At 43.4% G+C, this 23,478-nt stretch overlaps 1 protein-coding gene across 2 annotated transcripts in view; it reads right to left on the minus strand.

The window, feature by feature from the left end:
* Positions 1–23,478, minus strand: part of OXSR1 (oxidative stress responsive kinase 1) — a 110,507-nt gene that overhangs the window by 16,871 nt on the left and 70,158 nt on the right. For both annotated transcript variants that reach the window (XM_073677757.1, XM_073677755.1), the window contains exons 5-10: positions 17,243–17,298; positions 13,132–13,241; positions 12,764–12,865; positions 9,928–10,061; positions 8,190–8,238; positions 3,503–3,568 (exon numbers count right to left, since the gene is read on the minus strand). In XM_073677757.1, coding sequence (XP_073533858.1) covers positions 3,503–3,568; positions 8,190–8,238; positions 9,928–10,061; positions 12,764–12,865; positions 13,132–13,241; positions 17,243–17,298 — 517 coding nt within the window. The remainder of the gene's footprint in view (positions 1–3,502; positions 3,569–8,189; positions 8,239–9,927; positions 10,062–12,763; positions 12,866–13,131; positions 13,242–17,242; positions 17,299–23,478) is intronic.

Below are 23,478 nucleotides of genomic sequence, written 5' to 3' on the forward strand. Positions count from 1 at the left end.
TCCTTTAAAGGGAACCTGTCATCAGAAATAACGCTGTTAACCTGCAGGCATGCGGTTAATCTGCAGGTTAACAGCATTATTATGTTGCCCGGCGCCTGTACGCAACCGAATGGGAGAAAATGAACTTTATTCTCCCCGCTAGCATTCGGTATTCAGTCATGGGGGAGGGTGTGGTGCTGGTCCGGTCATCGCTCTGACTATACAGAGCGGCCGCTGTAACCGCGCCCCCGGCCCTGACTGACAGCCTGTCTCAATGCAGAGGGAGTGTCAGTCAGGGCCGGGGTCGCAATTAGTTACAGCTGCCGCTCTGTATAGTCTGAGAGCGATGACCGGACCAGCGCTACCCCCGACGCCATGACTGAATACTGGATACTGGATTGCTGGCAGTGAGAATAAAGATCATTTTCTCACCACTGCATTCGGCTGCGTGCAGGCGCCAGGCAACATAACGCTGTAAACCTGCAAATTAACTGCATAGCTGCAGGTTAACAGCGTTATTGCTGGTGACAGGTTCCATTTTTAATGAAGCATTTTCAGCAGGATCCTTATCATCGAAGACAGGATTACAATGACAGATAACAACTCTATAAGCAGCTCATAACAAAGGATCCACCACTCCCAATAGGTGAGGTCACAGCTGACCCTGCTCCGCCTGCCTTCACAATGACCTTTGCACACGCTCATTAAATGCTTCAAGACAAAAAGATATTTTGTTCAGAGTTTGTTCATTGTGTCTAATGTACATGTATTGTTTCCTGAAACAAGAGGAAGTTAGAATCTAAAATGCCCTAATGGCCAAAGTGAAAATTGCAAGATATCTTAATTTTTTTATTTTTTATACAGATTGTGATATGGAAAAAAAAAATTAACCAAAACGACACGTCACAAATTTGCAATAGAAAACAAAAATAAATTTAATACAAATACCGGATTTAAACAGTAGGTCATCTTCTGATGATAGCTTCCCTTTAATATGATCGTTCTGCGCAGACTATCCATGTTCTTGGCAGCATATGTTCTGTTTATAGAGGACAACGCGCTACAGAGTACGAGGATTTCTAAGCAACCTTAAATCTCATTTCACCCGACGAACAAGTATTTTGTTCATCTGTCGAGTGATTGGCAGCCTATTTACAATGCCCGACTATCAGGAACAACTGTTCATAGGAGCATTCATTTCCAATAATCAACCAATGTAAAAACACCCTAAGGCTTTGTTCACATCTGTATCTGAGGCTCCATTGCAGATTCTGTCAAGGACCCAGCTGTAGTAGAAGTGTGCCGCCTACAGGCTTCTAGTTTCTGGCTGCTATAATAAACCAATTACAAGCCATAATAAAAGGTTTCAATGACTGTAGAGAAGAACCATCACTCAGATAAAACGAGGCAACAAAAATCCAATAATATTCGCACAAATATCTCATTACTGGGACTCGGTGACAGGCAATTAAATAATACGGCTAAGCTCGGAGCACATTTACCACGGGAATAGTAAATTAACATTCTGAGTCATAAACAGCTCAGGATTCTCATTTAGAGATATGAAAACTAGCTGTAATAGGCTGGTAATTAAATAGTTAATACTTCTTGTTTTTATTCTTATAGTTTTACTGCCATACTACATAGAAAAGCTTGTGGACTGTCTCGTTACCTACAGAGCTCCAGTATTATCTCACATTAGCTTCTTCTCCACCAAAGAATCTGAATGACTCATTTCAGTTTTATATTTCCAGAAATGAGAAATAAAGGAAGCATTAAAGGGAACACAACATCAAAATATCACCTATTGTTTAGATCAGATTTTTGTGTTACAAGTATTTTTTTAAAAAAATGTTGGTAATGTTTTGGCTTTTTTTCATCATGATTTGTATTATAAACTAATATTAGTAATCTTGCAATTTTCATACTGTCAACTGGGTCTTTTTAAACTTAAAGGGAACCTGTCACCTGAAAATGCTATTAACCTGCAGATATGGAGATAATCTGCAGGTTAATAGCGTTATTAACCTGCCCGGCGCCTGCACTTAGCCACAGGGAAGGTGCCTATTCAGTCACTGATCAGGTTTGCTAAGTGCAGGCGCCGGGCAGGTTAATAACGCTACTAACCTGCAGATTAACAGCATTTTTTCTGGTGACAGGTTCCCTTTAAACTTCCTGTCCTTTCAGGAAGATTTTTCAGAGGGCTCATTATCATAAGAGGCAGGATTACGACAGGTAACACCTCTATACATAGTTGATAACACAGGATCCACCAACCACAACAGGTGATGTCACAACTGATACTGCTCCGCCTCCCTCCATTATGACCTTTGAGCATGCTTTGCACCGTTGTACGAATTAAATAGAAAGCATAGTCTTTGTAGCCTATGCTTTCTTTTAATTCTGCTCCCTGCTCTCCTGTCTGCTGAGCTGTGCATCTCTCAGGGGAGGGAAGAGATTATTACAAACTACTTCTAGCTATAAGGGCAGTGAAATATGAAAAGACCTTATAAAGGCTTAGTTACTTAGATAACATGAAAATAAGCAAGTTTGCAATTGACTTGCTTTTTTATCTGCTGACATTTTCCTGCCGTGACAGCTTTTATCTTACATTGTTTACAGAGCGTTTTCAACAAGATCAACCACCAGAGCCTGGCTGAGTATGTTAAGTAGTTACAATCCAGAAAAGGAGTTAACTCCTAAGATCGCAGCCACTTCAGTCCCTCGCCATCAGCAGTTTCCAGAGCAGTTCTTTTAACTGCTCACTTGAGTCCTGATCTTGTTCACGGTCCCTGATATCTCTATATGGAAATACAGTGATAACAGTGTAGAGTTCAGAATAAGAACTGACAGACCTGAGTGTATCACAGCAACAAGCAGAAGCTCAGCAGTAGGATAAAGCTACTGAAACAGAACTGTCACTCAAGGAGGAGTGCCCGCCCCCAGCAACAAGGAAGTGAAGAAGCTGGAGAGCTGTGTGCTGCTGAGCACACATGCTAATAACCCTGTTAAAGGCATTTGCACATAAACAGTTCAAAAACCTTTAAAAAACTTAAGAGGTTCTGCACAGTATATGCTCCAAAAACTCTGTGTGCATATACCTTAAGAATGGCTGTATATGACTTTTGTAACGTTCTCCCTGTCTAATATTAAATTGTATTTTCAACTAGAGCTGGACTCCTATTATGACACCTTTTAATTTAAGGATTATACAGTCATTTGGATATGGATCTTCATAGTACGTAAACCAGCCAGATCAGATCTAAGATGCGTTTAATAATGTTAGCAATTTGCATTGTAAAAGCTGGTGACAGATTTGCTAATATATGCGTAGCAACGAGACTTACTATCCTAAATATCTTTTGCCTAGTAGGTACTGTATAACAGGTCTATATCCAGTTGTACATATAGTGGCATATCCCCTTTTCTATTACAGGGTTTGTGCCACAATGCTAAATCCTGTGAGAACCAAAAAAAAAAGTGAACACTGTTAGATTTTAATAATTAAAGTGAAGTCTCTCACCTTTTTTGCTCTCTCCGTGATGCTGGGGGCCTTCTGGAGCAACTTCTCGTGTAAGAACTCTTTGTTCTGTAGAGAGGAACAATGGATCAGAGATCACACTGGTGAATATAAAACACTGCAAGAACAACAAGACTTTTGTAACCCAAGGTCTCAGTAATGTAATTTCAGGAATGACCTTTTTGTGAAAACTCCTGAGACCCCCAACAAATTTTCATTATTTAGCCAGTACACAATAAAGATATTTAATACATTTAGGTGACTTTAACTCCTTAATAACTTATATCTACATCACCGGTCAATTGTAGATTCCATACAGCATGTGCCCGCTGTGTTATACAGCCAGCACCTGTCTAAAACGTTAGCATCTAAAGCTAGCTCGAGTTGCCGTTGTTTAACCAAATCAATCTGAAAGGGGCATTTAATTGGGTGTCAGGTTGTAGCATATAAGCAGTACAAGTGATCAAATGATCATAGGTGCAAGTCTCTTAGAACAAAAAAATACAACATATATGTATACAGTACAGACCAAACGTTTGGACACACCTTCTCATTTCAAGATTTTTCTGTATTTTCATGACTATGAAAATTGTACATTCACACTGAAGGCATCAAAACTATGAATTAACACATGTGGAATTATATAACAAAAAAGTGTGAAACAACTGAAAATATGTCTTATATTCTAGGTTCTTCAAAGTAGCCACCTTTTGCTTTGATGACTGCTTTGCATACTCTTGGCATTCTCTTGATGAGCTTCAAGAGGTAGTCACCGGAAATGGTCTTCCAACAATCTTGAAGGAGTTCCCAGAGATGCTTAGCACTTGTTGGCCCTTTTGCCTTCACTCTGCGGTCCAGCTCACCCCAAACCATCTCGATTGGGTTCAGGTCTGGTGACTGTGGAGGCCAGGTCATCTGGCGTAGCACCCCATCACTCTCCATCTTGGTCAAATATCCCTTACACAGCCTGGAGGTGTGTTTGGGGTCATTGTCCTGTTGAAAAATAAATGATGGTCCAACTAAACGCAAACTGGATAGAATAGCATGCCGCTGCAAGATGCTGTGGTAGCCATGCTGGTTCAGTATGCCTTCAATTTTGAATAAATCCCCAACATTGTCAACAGCAAAGCACCCCCACACCATCACACCTCTTCCTCCATGCTTCACGATGGGAACCAGGCATGTAGAGTCCATCCGTTCACCTTTTCTGCGTCGCACAAAGACACTGTGGTTGGAACCAAAGATCTCAAATTTGGACTCATCAGACCAAAACACAGATTTCCACTGGTCTAATGTCCATTCCTTGTGTTCTTTAGCCCAAACAAGTCTCTTCTGCTTGTTGCCTGTCCTTAGCAGTGGTTTCCTAGCAGCTATTTTACCATGAAGGCCTGCTGCACAAAGTCTCCTCTTAACAGTTGTTGAAGAGATGTGTCTGCTGCTAGAACTCTGTGTGGCATTGACCTGGTCTCTAATCTGAGCTGCTGTTAACCTGTGTTTTCTGAGGCTGGTGACTCGGATAAACTTATCCTCAGAAGCAGAGGTGACTCTTGGTCTTCCTTTCCTGGGGCGGTCCTCATGTGAGCCAGTTTCTTTGTAGCGCTTGATGGTTTTTGCAACTGCACTTGGGGACACTTTCAAAGTTTTCTCAATTTTTCAGACTGACTGACCTTCATTTCTTAAAGTAATGATGGCCACTCGTTTTTCTTTACTTAGCTGCTTTTTTCTTGCCATAATACAAATTCTAACAGTCTATTCAGTAGGCACACCTGTGAAGTGAAAACCATTTCCGGTGACTACCTCTTGAAGCTCATCAAGAGAATGCCAAGAGTGTGCAAAGCTGTCATCAAAGCAAAAGGTGGCTACTTTGAAGAACCTAGAATATAAGACATATTTTCAGTTGTTTCACACTTTTTTGTTAAGTATATAATTCCACATGTGTTAATTCATAGTTTCGATGCCTTCAGTGTGAATGTACAATTTTCATAGTCAAGAAAATACAGAAAGATCATTAAATGAGAAGGTGTGTCCAAACTTTTGGTCTGTACTGTATGTATGTATATATATATATATATATATATATATATATACAGTACAGACCAAACGTTTGGACACACCTTCTTATTTAAAGATTTTTCTGTATTTTCATGACTATGAAAATTGTACATTCACACTGAAGGCATCGAAACTATGAACTAACACATGTGGAATTATATACTTAACAAAAAAGTGTGAAACAACTGAAAATATGTCTTATATTCTAGGTTCTTCAAAGTAGCCACCTTTTGCTTTGATGACTGCTTTGCACACTCTTGGCATTCTATTGATGAGCTTCAAGAGGTAGTCACTGGAAATGGTTTTCACTTCACAGGTGTGCCCTGTCAGGTTTAAGAAGTGGGATTTCTTGCCTTACAAATGGGGTTGGGACCATCAGTTGTGTTGTGCAGAAGTCTGGTGGATAGACAGCTGATAGTCCCACAGAATAGACTGTTAGAATTTGTATTATGGCAAGAAAAAAGCAGCTAAGTAAAGAAAAACGAGTGGCCATCAATACTTTAAGAAATGAAGGTCAGTCAGTCCGAAAAATTGGGAAAACTTTGAAAGTGTCCCCAAGTGCAATTGCAAAAACCATCAAGCACTACAAAGAAACTGGCTCACATGAGGACCGCCCCAGGAAAGGAATACCAAGAGTCACCTCTGCTTCTGAGGATAAGTTTATCCGAGTCACCAGCCTCAGAAATCGCAGGTTAACAGCAGCTCAGATTACAGACCAGGTCAATGCCACACAGAGTTCTAGCAGCAGACACATCTCTACAACAACTGTTAAGAGGAGACTTTGTGCAGCAGGCCTTCATGGTAAAATAGCTGCTAGGAAACCACTGCTAAGAACAGGCAACAAGCAGAAGAGACTTGTTTGGGCTAAAGAACACAAGGAATGGTCATTAGACCAGTGGAAATCTGTGCTTTGGTCTGATGAGTCCAAATTTGAGATCTTTGGTTCCAACCACCGTGTCTTTGTGCGACGCAGAAAAGGTGAACGGATGGACTTTACATGCCTGGTTCCCACCGTGAAGCATGGATGAGGAGGTGTGATGGTGTGGGGGTGCTTTGCTTGTGACACTATTGGGGATTTATTCAAAATTGAAGGCATACTGAACCAGCATGGCTACCACAGCATCTTGCAGCGGCATGCTATTCCATCCGGTTTGCGTTTAGTTGGACCATCATTTATTTTTCAACAGGACAATGACCCCAAACACACCTCCAGTCTGTGAAAGGGCTATTTGACCAAGAAGGAGAGTGATGGGGTGCTACGCCAGATGACCTGGCCTCCACAGTCACCAGACCTGAACCCAATCGAGATGGTTTGGGGTGAGCTGGACCGCAGAGTGAAGGCAAAAGGGCCAACAAGTGCTAAGCATCTCTGGGAACTCCTTCAAGATTGTTGGAAGACCATTTCCGGTGACTACCTCTTGAAGCTCATCAAGAGAATGCCAAGAGTGTGCAAAGCAGTCATCAAAGCAAAAGGTGGCTACTTTGAAGAACCTAGAATATAAGACATATTTTCAGTTGTTTAACACTTTTTTGTTAAGTATATAATTCCACATGTGTTAATTCATAGTTTTGATGCCTTCAGTGTGAATGTACAATTTTCATAGTTATGAAAATACAGAAAAATCTTTAAATGAGAAGGTGTGTCCAAACTTTTGGTCTGTACTGTATATATATATAGATAGGTATTTGGGGGTTTTTTTGGGGTGGGGGTAAAAAAAACAAAAAAAAGCAAAAACACAAAAATACAATTCTCCCTTTTCCCCCAATCCGATAACAGTAATTAATAGAAAAGTAAACAGATTCACTATTCCTGTGACCTTCAAAAGTCAGATCTATGAAAATGTAAAATTAATGATAAATGAAAAAAAGTTGAACACACCAGAAATGCCATTTTTCAGTCAATGCATCTCCCTTAAAACACTCAACAAAAAGTGATCAAAATGTTCTATTTCTCCAAAATGACAGCAATAAATATGACCGCTCACCACATGAAAAAAAAAGTTTTTGGTCTCAGAATATGGTGTCATAAACCAAATTTTCTTTAACCTCTTAAATGTTGGGGCCAGAGGGAAGAAAAACTATGCAAGATTGGTATTTGTGTTGTTGTACCGACCTGAAACCACCCCTCACCCCAAAAAAACTGTGGAATTGTGTTGTTTTTTGTTTACCATTTCTCAACACTTTCCGTTTTTCATTATATTATATGGTCAAGTGAACGGTTTCATTCAAAACTGCAACTTGTCCAGTAAAAATCAAGCCCCATACAGCTATATAATCAAGAATATAAAAAAGTTATGAGTCTTGGAAGAAAGGGAGGAAAAAAATGAAAGAACAAATATGAAAAAAGGCCAGGTCCTTTAAGAGTTAATAAAAAAGCACAAACGAGTAAACTGGCAAAAAGAGAAATATGGTAATGTATGTTCGCTTCAAACGAAGCAAGACATATCTGAAGAGATGGAATTTCTGTTCTCCTAGAATAGCTGTAATAAACAGATCATCCTTGGTGAATATGGCGATGCTGTCAGGTTGGATGCAATAAAAGCAAATCTCCGTCTGTTCACAGTTCAGGGTAATTATAGCTTCATGCTTCCAGCTGAACGATCCCCACAATCTTCCTCTATATAAACACAATACGCACCTTCGCTTTCTGGAAGAACTTGTGCTTCAGAAGTTCTGCTGCTGTTGGCCTATAGAAAGCAAGAAGTACTATTATAGAAACTCCCTCCGCTAAGCCATATGCGAGACGAGTGGTCAGCGGTCGCCCGGGGTCTAGTATCGGGAATGAAGGTGAATGTTATCAACTATGCGGAGCAGTGAAATGTTAACAATAAATTAAGTTATTAATGGCCGTAAAATGGATAGTACAAAATAAGCAGGATAACAGAGTCAGGTGTGACAGAGGAGAAGGATTGAAGACCCAATAATATTAGACAAAGGACACGTAGAGGTCAAGAAAAGCGGCACTCACCACTGGCTTATCTGTAAAAGGCAACTTTATTCGGGCATGGGATGACAAGCAAAGACATAAAAAAAACAAAAAAAAAAAGAGAGACAGCTGTTTCGCCCGACTACATGCTTCTTCTGGCTCACACCAGCCGGATGCCTCTATTCAGTCATGGGATGACAAGCAAAGTTGCCTTTTACAGATACACTAATGGTGAGTGCCGCTGTTCTCGATCTTTACACCTTGCCATTAATATTAGAGTAGCACAAAAACATTCCCAGGACCCTGGTCTGGCAGCCAAGTCTGTAATCTGTGGCCATCAGGCCAGTGCACGGCTTACCGCCTACTACCTGTAATATCCTCGGCACCTCTTTTGATTAGTAAAATCATTCCATATGTCACAACATATGGGGCCTACTAATATCAGAGGAGGCCGGGGTATGCCGCAGGTAGTAAGAGGTTCATAGTCCTCTTGATGGACTACCATGGATGTGGCCTTTGGACTAGGAATCTGATAAGCCATCGGCTGAACTCTAATTATTATGCAAATGAACTTACACAAACAAAAGAAAGCCCTGACACTTACTAGACAGTCAGCATTCATCCTTATATAAAAAAGCACACACTACATACAGTACACAGACATGCATATACACGCACAAACTCATGGATGTGAACAAACTACATACATTCTTGCAAATAAAGATGGGCTTGCTCAATGTATACATTTACATACAAGTAGTAGATACATAAATGTATCACTTAAAGTATTATTTCTACTTCTGCAGACCACCAGATGACATAGGAAGTGTTATAATCCAAACAATAATCCTTGGTATTTATAAGAAAAATATATATATATATCTCTATCTATCTGTAAAGATCTCTCTATCCCTATCTATCCCTCCATTCATCTTTGCAAATTATCTCTCCAAGGGGAAAAAAAAAGAAAGTTGACTCTCTAGTGCCACCTATTGCTACCTCTCTAGTGCAGCCTAAGTGTCTTGCCTTGCAAAATGATTTCAGCCCATTAATTAATGTTATTGACTATATGAAAACGGATCAGTCCTCATTTATGGTCCCATTCGCACCAGTCAACAAAAATTTCATAGCCACAGAACGATGGTAAATACAGCATCGTTTTGTCGGCAGCACTTTCCCGTTTACAATATTTGTATGCTGGAATAAACGATCTGAGCCGCGAATAAATTAGTGTTTTGTACGTTCGTTGGGTGATCAGAGGAATGCTGACGTCGGCAGAGAATAGGGAACAAGCGTCTCTGTAAGCTGAATATCGGCTCATATCCATGGGCCATTAGGATATAAGTAAACGAAAAGTCTTGATCAATTGAATAAGACAATCATCAGACAACCATTTCACAGGTTCTTGCCCCTCATCCCAGTCCTAGTATGAAGACATGTCAGTTGTTACCTTTTCTCTGGGTCTTTTTGAAGGCACGAAGAAATCATCTTCCTAAAGGATTTCCCATACTTCTTCAGAATCTCCTTATCCTGTACACCAGTCTCTAGAGTCGGAGGATCATTCTGGAGTGTCAGCATTAATACCTGTCATAAGAGGGGGACAGAACAAACCCCACAAATATATCAGCATAAAGGGACAGTGGTGGCAATCAATTTACTTATCAAAATAAAGCAAAAGAAGAAGCCCTCTACGTCAGAGGTCCCCAACCGCCGGTCCGCGGACCAGGACCGGGCCGTTGGGGTTTTTCAGCCGGTCCGCGGGGAGAGGGGGCCCCCTCCAGCCTCCAGCAGGGCCGCCATCAGGGCATGACTGCCCTGACTCCAGTATGGGGCCCGGCCAGTAGGAGCCCCCTCGGAGCCCCCCTCTTGTGCGTCTCTCTCCTCATGGGGCCCCCGGCCGCATGCTAAGCGCCGGGTCCGGGACATCTTAGCGCTGCGCTGCTGCGGCAGCACCTTCATGATTCCCCTGACTTCCGGTCATGTGACGGCGCCGTCACATGGCCGGAAGTCAGGAGAACCTGGTGTCAGCGATTTGGACGAGCGCCAGGATTCTGCAGGGATCGCATGGGGGTAAGTATAACAAGTTTTATTTTTTTTTTAAATACAATTAACTAGGAGTGGGGGGAATGGGAGATGCACATGGGGGGAGGGGAGAGATGAGAGATGCACATGGGGGGGAGGGGAGAGATGAGAGATGCACATGGGGGAGGGGAGAGATGAGAGATCCACATGGGGGGGAGGGGAGAGATGAGAGATCCACATGGGGGGGAGGGGAGAGATGAGAGATGCACATGGGGGAGGGGAGAGATGAGAGATCCACATGGGGGGGAGGGGAGAGATGAGAGATCCACATGGGGGGGAGGGGAGAGATGAGAGATGCACATGGGGGAGGGGAGAGATGAGAGATCCACATGGGGGGAGGGGAGAGATGAGAGATGCACATGGGGGGAGGGGAGAGATGAGAGATGCACATGGGGGGAGGGGAGAGATGAGAGATGCACATGGGGGGAGGGGAGAGATGAGAGATGCACATGGGGGGAGGGGAGAGATGAGAGATGCACATGGGAGGGAGGGGAGAGATGAGAGATGCACATGGGAGGGAGGGGAGAGATGAGAGATGCACATGGGAGGGAGGGGAGAGATGAGAGATGCACGGGGGGGTGAGAGATGCACGGGGGGGATGAGAGATGCACGGGGGGTGGATGAGAGATGCACGGGGGGTGGATGAGAGATGCACGGGGGGTGGATGAGAGATGCACGGGGGGGATGAGAGATGCACGGGGGGGATGAGAGATGCACGGGGGGGATGAGAGATGCACGGGGGGTGGATGAGAGATGCACGGGGGGGTGAGAGATGCACGGGGGGGATGAGAGATGCACGGGGGGGATGAGAGATGCACGGGGGGTGGATGAGAGATGCACGGGGGGTGGATGAGAGATGCACGGGGGGGTGAGAGATGCACGGGGGGGATGAGAGATGCACGGGGGGGATGAGAGATGCACGGGGGGGATGAGAGATGCACGGGGGGTGGATGAGAGATGCACGGGGGGTGGATGAGAGATGCACGGAGGAGGATGAGAGATGCACGGAGGGGGATGAGAGATGCACGGAGGGGGATGAGAGATGCACGGGGGTGAGCTGCACATGGGGGGGTTATGTTTACATAACTTTGTTGCCTTATGAAGGGCGGGGGGGGCCCCCAAAAATTTCTTGCACAGGGGCCCACTATAGTCTGTGTCCGCCCCTGGGATGAAGTAAATGCAGCTGAACAGCAGCTGTCAGGACAGCTGCCCTGTCCTGCTGCAGGGCGTGATGGGGCCTCAGTGATGCGGCTCCTGGCACAGCACATTATGTGGGGCTCCTGGCATAGCTCCTGGCGGGGACCTGGTCTACACTATATGATAAGTATGCACTAAACTCCAAATCCCTCCATTACCCCGCCCCCATATGACCAAAGCCCCGCCCACCCCACCCCCTCCTTGCTGGGCCATGGAAAAATGATCTTGCTTCAAGCCGGTCCCTGGTGCAAAAAAGGTTGGGGACCACTGCTCTACGTGAATGATGTATCAACATATCTAAAAGCATCCACATATATCAATGCAGAAGACTAACAAATAGTCTGTCTGAGATTACATGAAGAGACAGAGATTTCTACAAGCGACATCCGCAGAAGATCTGTGGTTAGTTCTCCAAGATGTTTGGAACAACCTCCCTGCCGAGTTCCGTCAACTACTTGAGTGCAAGTACTGAGAAGAATTGATGCTTTGATCCAGTTTTGAAGGCAAAGGGCAGTCATACCAAATGTTGATTTGATTTAGATTTCTCTTTCATTTATTCACTTTGCATTTTGTTAATTGATAAAAAATAAACTAAATCAGCACTTCTATTTTTGAAAGCTTTCTTAGTTTTTTTTGCAGCAATTTTTTTACACCTGCCAAAATTTTTTGCACGTTTCAAAGGTACTCCAAGAGACCATGACTTTTTGACCTTCTGAGAAACAATGATTCTTGCTTATTAAGTGGAATTTACTATTGCACATGTATCACTCTGTAAACTTACCCAAGGATTGAACTGTTTGGTGTAGATAAACAGTTACCTTGGGACGTCCCTCGGAGCCTTATTGACCTGATGCTTACGTGTGTGTGGTCTGTGTGATCTCCGGCCATAGCTGCTAAGCAGGATCTGAATAGGTGACCTTCTGTGACGTAGATCGGGCTACTCTAACATCTGCATCATTTTAAATAGGAATCAAAATAACGCTAGTCAGACAGGATACAAAACATACCTTCATTGGAGGGTATTTATGATATGGAGCTGCTCCGGTAGCTAATTCAATAGCTGTGATTCCAAAACTCCAGATGTCCGCCTTAAAATCATATCCCCTCACCTAAAAAACACAAGACACAATGTAAATCCACCCGTGTCTCCATCCAAGAAGAACAGAAGTTATGTTGGGAGATATGGTCACACAGGAACCACTTATGGTACATTATCTTCAGTGGCTACAGTGACATTTCTTTAATGAAACATCAGATAATTGAGCACCTATTATGTCCCATAGATGGCGGATGAATGTTACCCTAATAAAAAAAAGTAACCACCAGCTATTACATAGACAGTAATAATAATCATAATAGCAATTAGCTACTTTACCTGCTCCATAACCTCAGGTGCCATCCAACAAGGCGTGCCCACAAATGTCTTTCTGACTTTATTCCTGGTGATGTCCCCTCCTGTGGCTAGAAACGCGCTGACGCCAAAGTCTGTAAATCAAAGTAGGTTATATGAGATAACGTCTGGAGTTACGGAAGTTATTATATAGGATTACGTTCACAATATATTGCCCAGGTATGAAACAGATCAGTAAGTAGATATAAGACTTTCCAGGAGCCGCACCTTTCCCTGAAGGGCTGCACATTACTTACTGCATAAAGTATTGTGAGAAGAGCGCCAGGCTACACATTTAGGAGAGGCAATTTGTTAGCATTTACAAGTGTTTATGCTGGACTGTGTGCTGACAGGCAGCAAGGTTTACGCTGGACTGGACTGACTGGTGGCAGCTTTTACAGTAGACTGTGGACTGACTGGTGGCAGCTTTTACACTAGACTGTGGACTGACTGGTGGCAGCTTTTACACTAGACTGTGGATTGACTGGTGGCAGCTTTTACACTAGACTGTGGACTGACTGGTTGCAGCTTTTACACTAGACTGTGGACTGGCTGGTGGCAGCTTTTACACTAGACTGTGGACTGACTGGTGGCAGCTTTTACACTAGACTGTGGACTGACGGGTGGCAGCTTTTACACTAGACTGTGGACTGACGGGTGGCAGCTTTTACACTAGACTGTGGACTGACGGGTGGCAGCTTTTACACTAGACTGTGGACTGACTGGTGGCAGCTTTTACACTAGACTGTGGACTGACTGGTGGCAGCTTTTACACTAGACTGTGGACTGACTGGTGGCAGCTTTTACACTAGACTGTGGACTGACTGGTGGCAGCTTTTACACTAGACTGTGGACTGACTGGTGGCAGCTTTTACACTAGACTGTGGACTGACTGGTGGCAGCTTTTACACTAGACTGTGGACTGACTGGTGGCAGCTTTTACACTAGACAGTGAATTGACTGGTGGCAGCTTTTACACTAGATTGTGGACTGACTGGTGGCAGCTTTTACACTAGACTGTGGACTGACTGGTGGCAGCTTTTACACTAGACTGTGGACTGACTGGTGGCAGCTTTTACACTAGACTGTGGACTGACTGGTGGCAGCTTTTACACTAGACTGTGGACTGTCTGGTGGCAGCTTTTACACTAGACTGTGGACTGACTGGTGGCAGCTTTTACACTAGACTGTGGACTGTCTGGTGGCAGTTTTTACACTAGACTGTGGATTGACTGGTGGCAGCTTTTACACCAGACAGTGAATTGACGGGTGGCAGCTTTTACACTAGACTGTGAACTGACTGGCGGCAGCTTATACAGTAGACTGTGGACTGACTGGCGGCAGCTTATACAGTAGACTGTGAACTGACTGGTGGCAGCTTTTACACTAGACTGTGGATTGACTGGTGGCAGCTTTTACACAAGACTGTGGATTGACGGGTGGCAGCTTTTACACTAGACTGTGAACTGACTGGCGGCAGCTTTTACAGTAGACTGTGGACTGACTGGCGGCAGCTTTTACAGTAGACTGTGGACTGACTGGCGGCAGCTTTTACACAAGACTGAACTGACTGGTGGCAGCTTTTACACTAGACTGTGGACTGACTGGTGGCAGCTTTTACAGTAGACTGTGGACTGACTGGCGGCAGCTTTTACACAAGACTGAACTGACTGGTGGCAGCTTTTACACTAGACTGTGGACTGACTGGCGGCAGCTTTTACAGTAGACTGTGGACTGACTGGCGGCAGCTTTTACACAAGACTGAACTGACTGGTGGCAGCTTTTACACTAGACTGTGGACTGACTGGTGGCAGCTTTTACACTAGACTGTGGACTGACTGGCGGCAGCTTTTACAGTAGACTGTGGACTGACTGGCGGCAGCTTTTACAGTAGACTGTGGACTGACTGGCGGCAGCTTTTACACAAGACTGTGAATGGACTGGAGGCAGCGTGTACACTAGTCTGACTGCAGCCGGGGTTGACACTAAACTGACTGACTGGCAGCAGCATTTACACCAGATTATAGTAAAAGCAAAGTCACAGAATGTTGATTATCACAATAAATACATCAGCCATTTCAGGATCTATAGTGAAATGTTCACTACTATAACACAAATGTGAAGCGATATAACAAATAACGCAGAATATCGGCCATTGTACCCTGTTCTTACAGAAAGCCGACAGACTGCAGAAATGCCGCAGTCAGTACATCGGGCATACGGAGTCACACATGGGACCTTCAGATATGCAGCCCAGAGGTGTATGTGCATATATCGTACATACGGCTGTCCCCTATGCTCCTTACTGATGGTCAGCACTGTTTGCCTTTACTGGTGAGATACAGACTTTTTACATGTTATTCTGCTTTTAGTGTGCAGCGCCATACTCTGATCATATGTCCATGTACCTGTCATCTCCGTAGGGACTGTGTGCATGTGGCTGAAAAGATTCTTAGCCAAGCTTTGCAGAATAAGTGCAGTATAACCGTATACATAATAAATGATGAGTAGTGCTTATTTAAAGACTGCACAAATAATTTCAACTTTATTATTCATAATTAATGCAGAAATTCTTACAGCACCAATGCTGTGTTTTTTTATTTCAGGGCTGGAATGGTGCCACTATTGCCTGTAGTAAAATACTTACCAGCTGCCATCCTCTCTTCTTCCCATCGCAGCTCCAGTCTCGATCCGCCATCCCATGACTGACCGGAAGTCAGAGGGAACGGTCACAAGAACTCAGTGTAAGTCTATGGGAGCCGCGTTCTTGCTCTCATAGACTTACATTGAGGTGTGACTTCTTACTCGCCCAGCAAACACTGCAGGTATCAAGCAGGTCACAACCAGCCAAACAGGAAGGTAAGAACAGCAGAAAAAGGCGACCGGTAAGTGTTCTACTCCAGGGAGGGAACAAACACTCCAAATAAAAAGAAAAATTAAAAAAAGTGGCGCTTTAAAGAAGTCCTCCCATGAATATTTTTTTCATTAAATGTGTGTATGGTGTGTAGTGTGCGTGACTCAGAAGAGGCTTTTACAATGTAAGCCCATGGAGCGTCAGAACAAGGCTTACATTGTAAGAGACTTCTGACTCACGCATAGAGCATAGAATGAGCAAGAGAGTCTGAAATGCGGTGATGTCCCTGAGAAGAGGAGCAGAACACCGCTGGATCCTGGAGAAGGCAGCGGTGATGTCACTGAAGAGGAGCAGAACACCACTGGATCCTGGAGAAGGCAGCGGTGATATCAGTGAGAAGAGGAGCAGAACACTGCTGGATCCTGGAGACTCTGCAGAGCGGTGATGTCACTGAGAAGAGAAGCAGAACGGCGCTGGATTCCAGAGAAGGCGGCGATAAGCGAGGATATTAATATACTCACCTGGGGGGCGGTCCTATTCCTCCCTTCTTCTAGCTTTGTGTGGATGACGCGTCCTACGTCATCCACACAGGATCCCTGACACCGCGCTCCTGTACAGGAGTACCACTTTGTCCTCACCAGGGCAGAGTAAAGTACTGCAGTATGCATGCGTTGGGGCTCTTTGACCTTTCCCGGCGCCTGCACACTGCAGTACTTTGCTCTGTCCTCATCAGGGACGAGAAGTACACCTACACAGGAGCGCGATGCCGGGGACCCTGTGTGGATGACGTAGGGAAGAGTAATGCACATGAAGCAAGAAGGAGGATGGCATCGCAAGAAGAAGGGAGTCGCCGGACCAAGACAGCGATTTCAATTGGACCAGACCGTCCCAAGAATAATAAAAGCTCTTACTCTTGTCTTGCAGGCTGGATTGGTGGCTTATATACTGCAGTATAGAAAGCTGTATATGAGGGCTGAAAGGTGCTGGCAGTATCTCATATTGGTCAAACCTGGTGACCGGTTCACTTCAAACCAACAGTGTTTTTTCCACCACTGCTCAAAAATATGCAGGGTTTCCACTTCCATCTTTGGGACACATACTGGACAGGTGGGAATTTTGGATGCCTGTATACTCTTTATTGGATAATGCAGTAAAGGAGATCACTGCTATTGATGAGGATATAGAAGATCACATAATTTCCCCATCCATCCTGACAGATATAATAATATACAGATAAGTTACCTGCTATTTGCACAGAGCCATCTTCACCCAAGAGTATGTTACCAGCTTTAACATCCCTGCAGGCAAATACAAAATACCATATGAGATATAAAGGATACGGCCTTGACATAAGAGGGCCATCACACGGATCGCACATATTTCATTTACAGATGTAGAATTGCTTACAAAAACTATCCTTCATTTAGAAATGTATTTATTTTTCTATTTTAATAAATCATAGCAATCCCTTATCTGGAATGTACGTACATCACTGGTCAACTGACAGCAATAGTTTAGCAAAGGGTTAATCTCATATTTAGAAATGGATATTGTTGGGATATTGCTTGCAAATACAATCAATTTTGCAATTTACTTCTTATTAAAATTTTCAGCAGGTACTGAGATAAACACTTTTCTTTTGTTTACAACTCGTTGCCTTGGAGACCACCCACCACTGCTAGACAGCAGAACAAGAGCAGGACTTACAAGCTGTTTCCCATTGAGCTTGTAAGCACTGTTTTGAAGCTGGCCAAGATTGCTGGAGCGCAGTGCTTACAAGCTAGATAGCAGTGGTCGGTCTCCTAGGCAACATTAACATTTATATAAAAACGCAGAGGTCAAATGAGTATACTGGCATAAATTAGCTTTATTGTTTAAAAATTACTTTTAACAGTATCAAAGATATAAAGACAGTATATAGACTTGCGGATCATAAACCCCATCATATCCTTAACCCCATGGGAAGGTAGAAGACTAGATACCAAGGCAGTACATAAAAGGTTTTTGAGATGAAAAAAATAAGCACGAAAGAAGTAACCATGAATCAACATAAATCCCCCAGGGGATAAAATCCTAGGGGGAACCATGAAGATAATTTGTCATCACAGGATGGACTCAGGTAAGTGACTATTGTATGTCTTAGTAGACCAAAGAAGGTCCTAAATGGAAAAATCAGACACTTCACCTAGAGGTACCGTCCAGATTAAACTGGATAGAGAGAGAATGAAAAGAGGGAGATGGGGAAAGGAGAAGGCAGGAAAGGTGGTACAAGCGAACATTAAAAGTACTGAGCAGTAAATTGGGGATCAGGTCAATTAGGTTAGCAGTGTATTAGGCTGGGTGACCACGCAGCGTTTTTCAAGCGTTTATGCTGCGGAATTTCCGCAGCGTAAACGCATGTGAAGCGCTAGGTAATCCGCACCCCATGGTCCCCAAGGGGATTCCGCATGTTCTATGCACATGCTGCGGATTTTTCCGCAGCGTTTATGCTGCGTACAAAAATCCGCAGCATGTCATTTAATTTTGCGGAAGCGCAGCGGAACTCCCGCCATTGACTTGCATTGAGACGCATAGAATGGGCGTCTGTACATTTCTACAAGCGAATTCTATGCGTCTCTATGTGCGGATGGTACCCAGTTCTGGAGGAGAGGAGACTCTCATCCAGACCTGGGTACCATTGTACCTGTAAAAAAAGAATAAAATAACAAATAAAGTTTATACTCACCTGTCCGGCGGCTTCTCTCTGAATGCCGGCATCGCTTGAGGACCTGCGGTGACGTCACAGTCATGTGACCGCAGGCCCTTCACCGCTCTGTCTCGCAATATGCCGGCAGCCGGGAACCAGCCAGGAAGCAGCGCTGCAGCCTCGCCGGGGCCTCGGGGGTGAGTATAGCTTTATTTGTTTTTATTTTTACGGTTCACACTGTATAAATCCATGCCGTTTGCATGGATTTATATAGTGTGACCTAGTTGTCAAGCACTTTCCAAGTGATGCTATTGCCTGGAATGCGCTTGTCGATCCGCATGTATTCCGCAATCTGCATGTGTTTTTTCTGCCAGGGAGATGCAGAAATTTTCTGCTTCATTTCTGCATCGTGGGCACATAGCCTTAGTGAATAATTATATAACATATCGCCAATATGACCAAAATGACTCACCCACAAGGTACAAAATGTTGCTCGTGAAGGGGGATAGAGGAGAGCAGGTTGCTCCCGTCAGAATGGGCCTCGACGCGCGTTTCGCGACTGCTTTCTCAAGAGGCCTCTATGTCGATTCATGGTTACTTCTTTCGTGCTTATTTTTTTTCATCTCAAAAACCTTTTATGTACTGCCTTGGTATCTAGTCTTCTACCTTCCCATGGGTTTAAGGATATGGTGGGGTTTATGATCCGCAAGTCTATATATTGTCTTTATATCTTTGATACTGTTAAAAGTAATTTTTAAACAATAAAGCTTATTTATGCCAGTATACTCATTTGTCCTCTGCGTTTTTACATCTATTTTTGAGTAGGCGTTATTTTGCGGTTATGGGGTGTGAATGGTATCCCCTCCACACCACCTATCCGTTGATATCAATATGTTGGCCAAAGTGTTTTCTAACATTAACATTTGCATTCGTGTTCCATTGTTTGGAAAATATTTTGAGAACACTTCCGTATGAGATTTTTTGGCGAGCACGTCTTAGAGAGCTGAAACCTGGTGTAAAACCTTCCGATGTTACTAATTTATCTATCTGGCAAATGTGGGGTGGATGCAGATTAGTGCAGGTGTTTGGCTGTAAAATTAAAATTTGACACTGATTCAATAAGAATATCCTAATGTAGATGCACTGCAAGTCATTGGGGCTAAAACTCAATAAACACGAATAATCACTAATAAAAGGGAGCCTGGAATAAGGCCCACACAGAGTATATTAAGCACAAAATTAATTTATTAAGCATACAAAATCATATAGATACATAAATACATCAATATTAAAAGCAGGGTATTGCTATATCATGCGGGGACTTGTCATCATGTCATATGAATAAACCAAACAGATCTAATATGGACAGTGCTAAATATTAAGCATGAGACAGCGAATGCTTCTTATACACTTGGGATATGTAATTCTTTATTCCTAGAGCTTACTGTCAGATAGAACATGTCATAAAAGTCAAGCACTTACTCGTACTGCTGCTGGTAGTAAGATGCCCCCGCCGCCCGAAATGCACGTTTCGCCCTTTCTTCCTCAGGGGACGTCTCCTGCCGTAATAGATCTGTTTGGTTTATTCATATGACGTCCCCCTGCTTTTAAAATTGATGTATTTATGTATCTCTATGATTTTGTATGCTAGATTATCTGGTTTTCAAACACTGCAATCCTATCCTTAGCATAGACCATCAGTTTCTGAGCAGTGGGTGGGCCAACTTTTCACACTGTAACTTCGCTGAAGAGGACAAAGCTGCAATTCCAAGCACAACAGGAGTGTTGTGGCCCCCTTAAAAACCGTGCCAAGAGTCGTACCACCACAATCCAATATTTATAGTCTATTACTAAGGTTGGTGCATATATATATAATTATATATATATATATATATATATATATATATATATATATACACACACACACATACATACACGTGCACACACACGCACACACACCCACACTTCCTTCTTTAACCCTTGGAGATCACAAGGACATGTAAATGACATCCATGAACCTTAAAAGGAGAAAGGAAGGAAGCATCAGAATGGCTCACGGTGCTGCATATTAAAGTCATGGCAAACATCCCGCCACGCATGGTCGAAAAAGTATTGTAATGGGCCAGTAATGGTTGTATGTTGCAAAAATACAACATGAGCTAGAGCAAGGAAACTAAAAATGATCTAATGTCAGAGGACCCCTTCCATAAGGACAATGTAGTGATTAAGTTGCCAGTTATTTTAGGATTACGAGAGAAATGCTTTTTAAGTGCCGGGACTCAGCAATGTCACCAGTACTCAGCGAGAGGATATGCTGCATTGTCAGATAGGCTGACTAATCCTCCACGTCCATGACTAGTGACAGCAGAGTATCACAAAGTGAGATTATTTAAAGGGAAAGGATAATCAGAAAATTAACTACAGTTTAAATCACTTTCATTTATTCTTCCTTCTTTTTTTAATTACTTTACTTGTCTCCTTTTCACTTCCCCTATATATGTACCAATCCTCTTTTCTTGGATCCACTATCTTGTGTAGGCATTGCTTGGTAATTACACTATTTACTTTAACCTATCATCTTTGCTACTATTTAAGACACCTCCTTCCCTCCAGCTCTGAACCCCAGATGAAGTAGGGTCGAAACACGCATCGGGGTCCGAGGTGGAGGCCGATGTGGTGACACAGTCTATTACTATTTTATGGGGTATGTCTGATTATAATGTATTTTATTTTTTCACTACTGAGTTTATTTTTGTACATCACATTGCACCAAATCTGTATATATCCAGCTCGCAGAATTGCATTATAATTATCTTTATTTACACATCAAGGGGGTCCTTATGAGAGACACAAAATAGTGAAAATAATATTACAATACAAAGGGTAGCCACAGGGTGGCAGAATACTACCAAGGAGTAATGAGAACATACTTGTGATCATAAGGCTGTGTGCCCACGTAGCGTTTTTCAAGCATATATGCTGCGGAATTTCCGCAGCGTAAACGCTTGAAAAACGCATGTAGATCCGCACCCCATGGTCCCCAATGGCATTCCGCAATGTCAATGCCCATGCTGCGGATTTTTCCGCAGCATATATGCTGCAGTCAAAAATCCGCAGCATGTTCATTAATTTTGCGGAAGCGCAGCGGAATCAATGTGCGGATGGTACCCAAGTCTGGAGGAGAGGAGACTCTCATCCAGACCTGGGTACCAAAGAACCTGTAAAAAAAAGAAAAAATAAAGTTTATACTTATCTTATGATGTTTTCCCTCCGTCGCGCTGTTGTCTGAAGGACCTGCCACGTCATTGAGTCATGTGACCCATCACATGACTCAATGACGTCACCGCAGGTCCTGCACACAACAGCGTGAGCCGCTCAAGACTCCGGACGGGGCAGAGAATGCATCGGAAGGTGAGTATAAAGTTTATTTTTTTATTTTTTACCATTCTGAACAAGTTGTCAAGCACTTTTCCAAGTGATGCTTGGAGAAGTGCTTGATAACCCGCATGCAGAAATGCATGCAAAGACGCCTCACAAACGCTTCTACCTGGCGGGAAAACCGCATGTAATATCCGCATGCGATTTTCCCGCCAGGGAGAAGCGTAAAAAATATGCTTCAGGTCCGCAACGTGGGCACATAGCCTTACACCTTCGTAGTATTCTGCCACCCTGTGGCTACCTTTTGTATTGTAATCTTATTTTCACTATTTTATGTCTCTAATCATTCCCCCTTGCGTTCATTGTTCCTTGTTTTTAGGCTGCGTGCCCACTATGCGTTTTTCAAGCGTTTTTGCCACGGAATTTCCACAGCGAAAACGCTTAAAAAATGCTTGGTAATACATGCCCCATGGTCCCCAATGATAATCCGCATGTGCTGTGCCCATGCTGCGGAAATTTCCGCTGCGGATTATCATTGTGGAAAAATACGCAGCATGTCCATTAATTTTGCAGACACACAGCGTAATTGCCGCCATTGACTTGCATTGATCCGCATAATATCCGTATGAGCACATTTGCACAAGCGGATATCATGCAGTTCAATGTGCGGATGGTACCCGGGTTTGGAGAAGAGGAGACTCTCATCCAGACCTGGGTACCATGGTACCTGTTAAAAAAAAGAATTTAAAATAAAGATTATACTCCCCTTCTGATGGCCCCTGGTCTCCTCAGCGATGCGTCCGGTCTGTTGTGTGGGTCGCAGTGGTGTGAAAGGACCTGCGATGACATCATTGAGTCATGTGACAGGTCACGCGACAGCAGATGTCAGCGGTCGCGTGACCTGTCACATGACTCAATGACGTCACCGCAGGTCCTTTCACACCACCGCGACTCACACAACAGACCGGACGTAGCGGAGAAAACACCGGGGGCCATCAGAAGGCAAGTATACGTAATCTTTATTTTTTACCATTCTTATTCTTTTTTTTTTTTAACTATTACTATTAGTGTGACTATTACTTGGTCACACTATATATGCCGGTTGCATGGATTTATATAGTGTGACCAAGTTGTCAAGTACTTTCCAAGTGATGCTAAAATCGCTTGGAAAAGAGCTTGATAACCCGCATGTGAAAATGCATGTGAAGAACACTTTACAAACGCTTCTACCTGGTGGGAAAAAAGCATGTAAAATCCGCATGCGTTTTTCCTGCCAGGGAGAAGCGGAAAAAATATGCAGCATTTCTGCATCGTGGGCACTTAGCCTTAGCCCTAACTTTTACATTTTATTTTTACTGTGGTATTAAATATTTATTATGTATATATATATATATATATATATATATATATATAT

Source organism: Phyllobates terribilis, unplaced genomic scaffold, assembly GCF_046119375.1.
Source record: "Phyllobates terribilis strain yellow unplaced genomic scaffold, ASM4611937v1 Scaffold_4__5_contigs__length_816908805, whole genome shotgun sequence".
Taxonomy (NCBI): Eukaryota; Metazoa; Chordata; class Amphibia; order Anura; family Dendrobatidae; genus Phyllobates; species Phyllobates terribilis.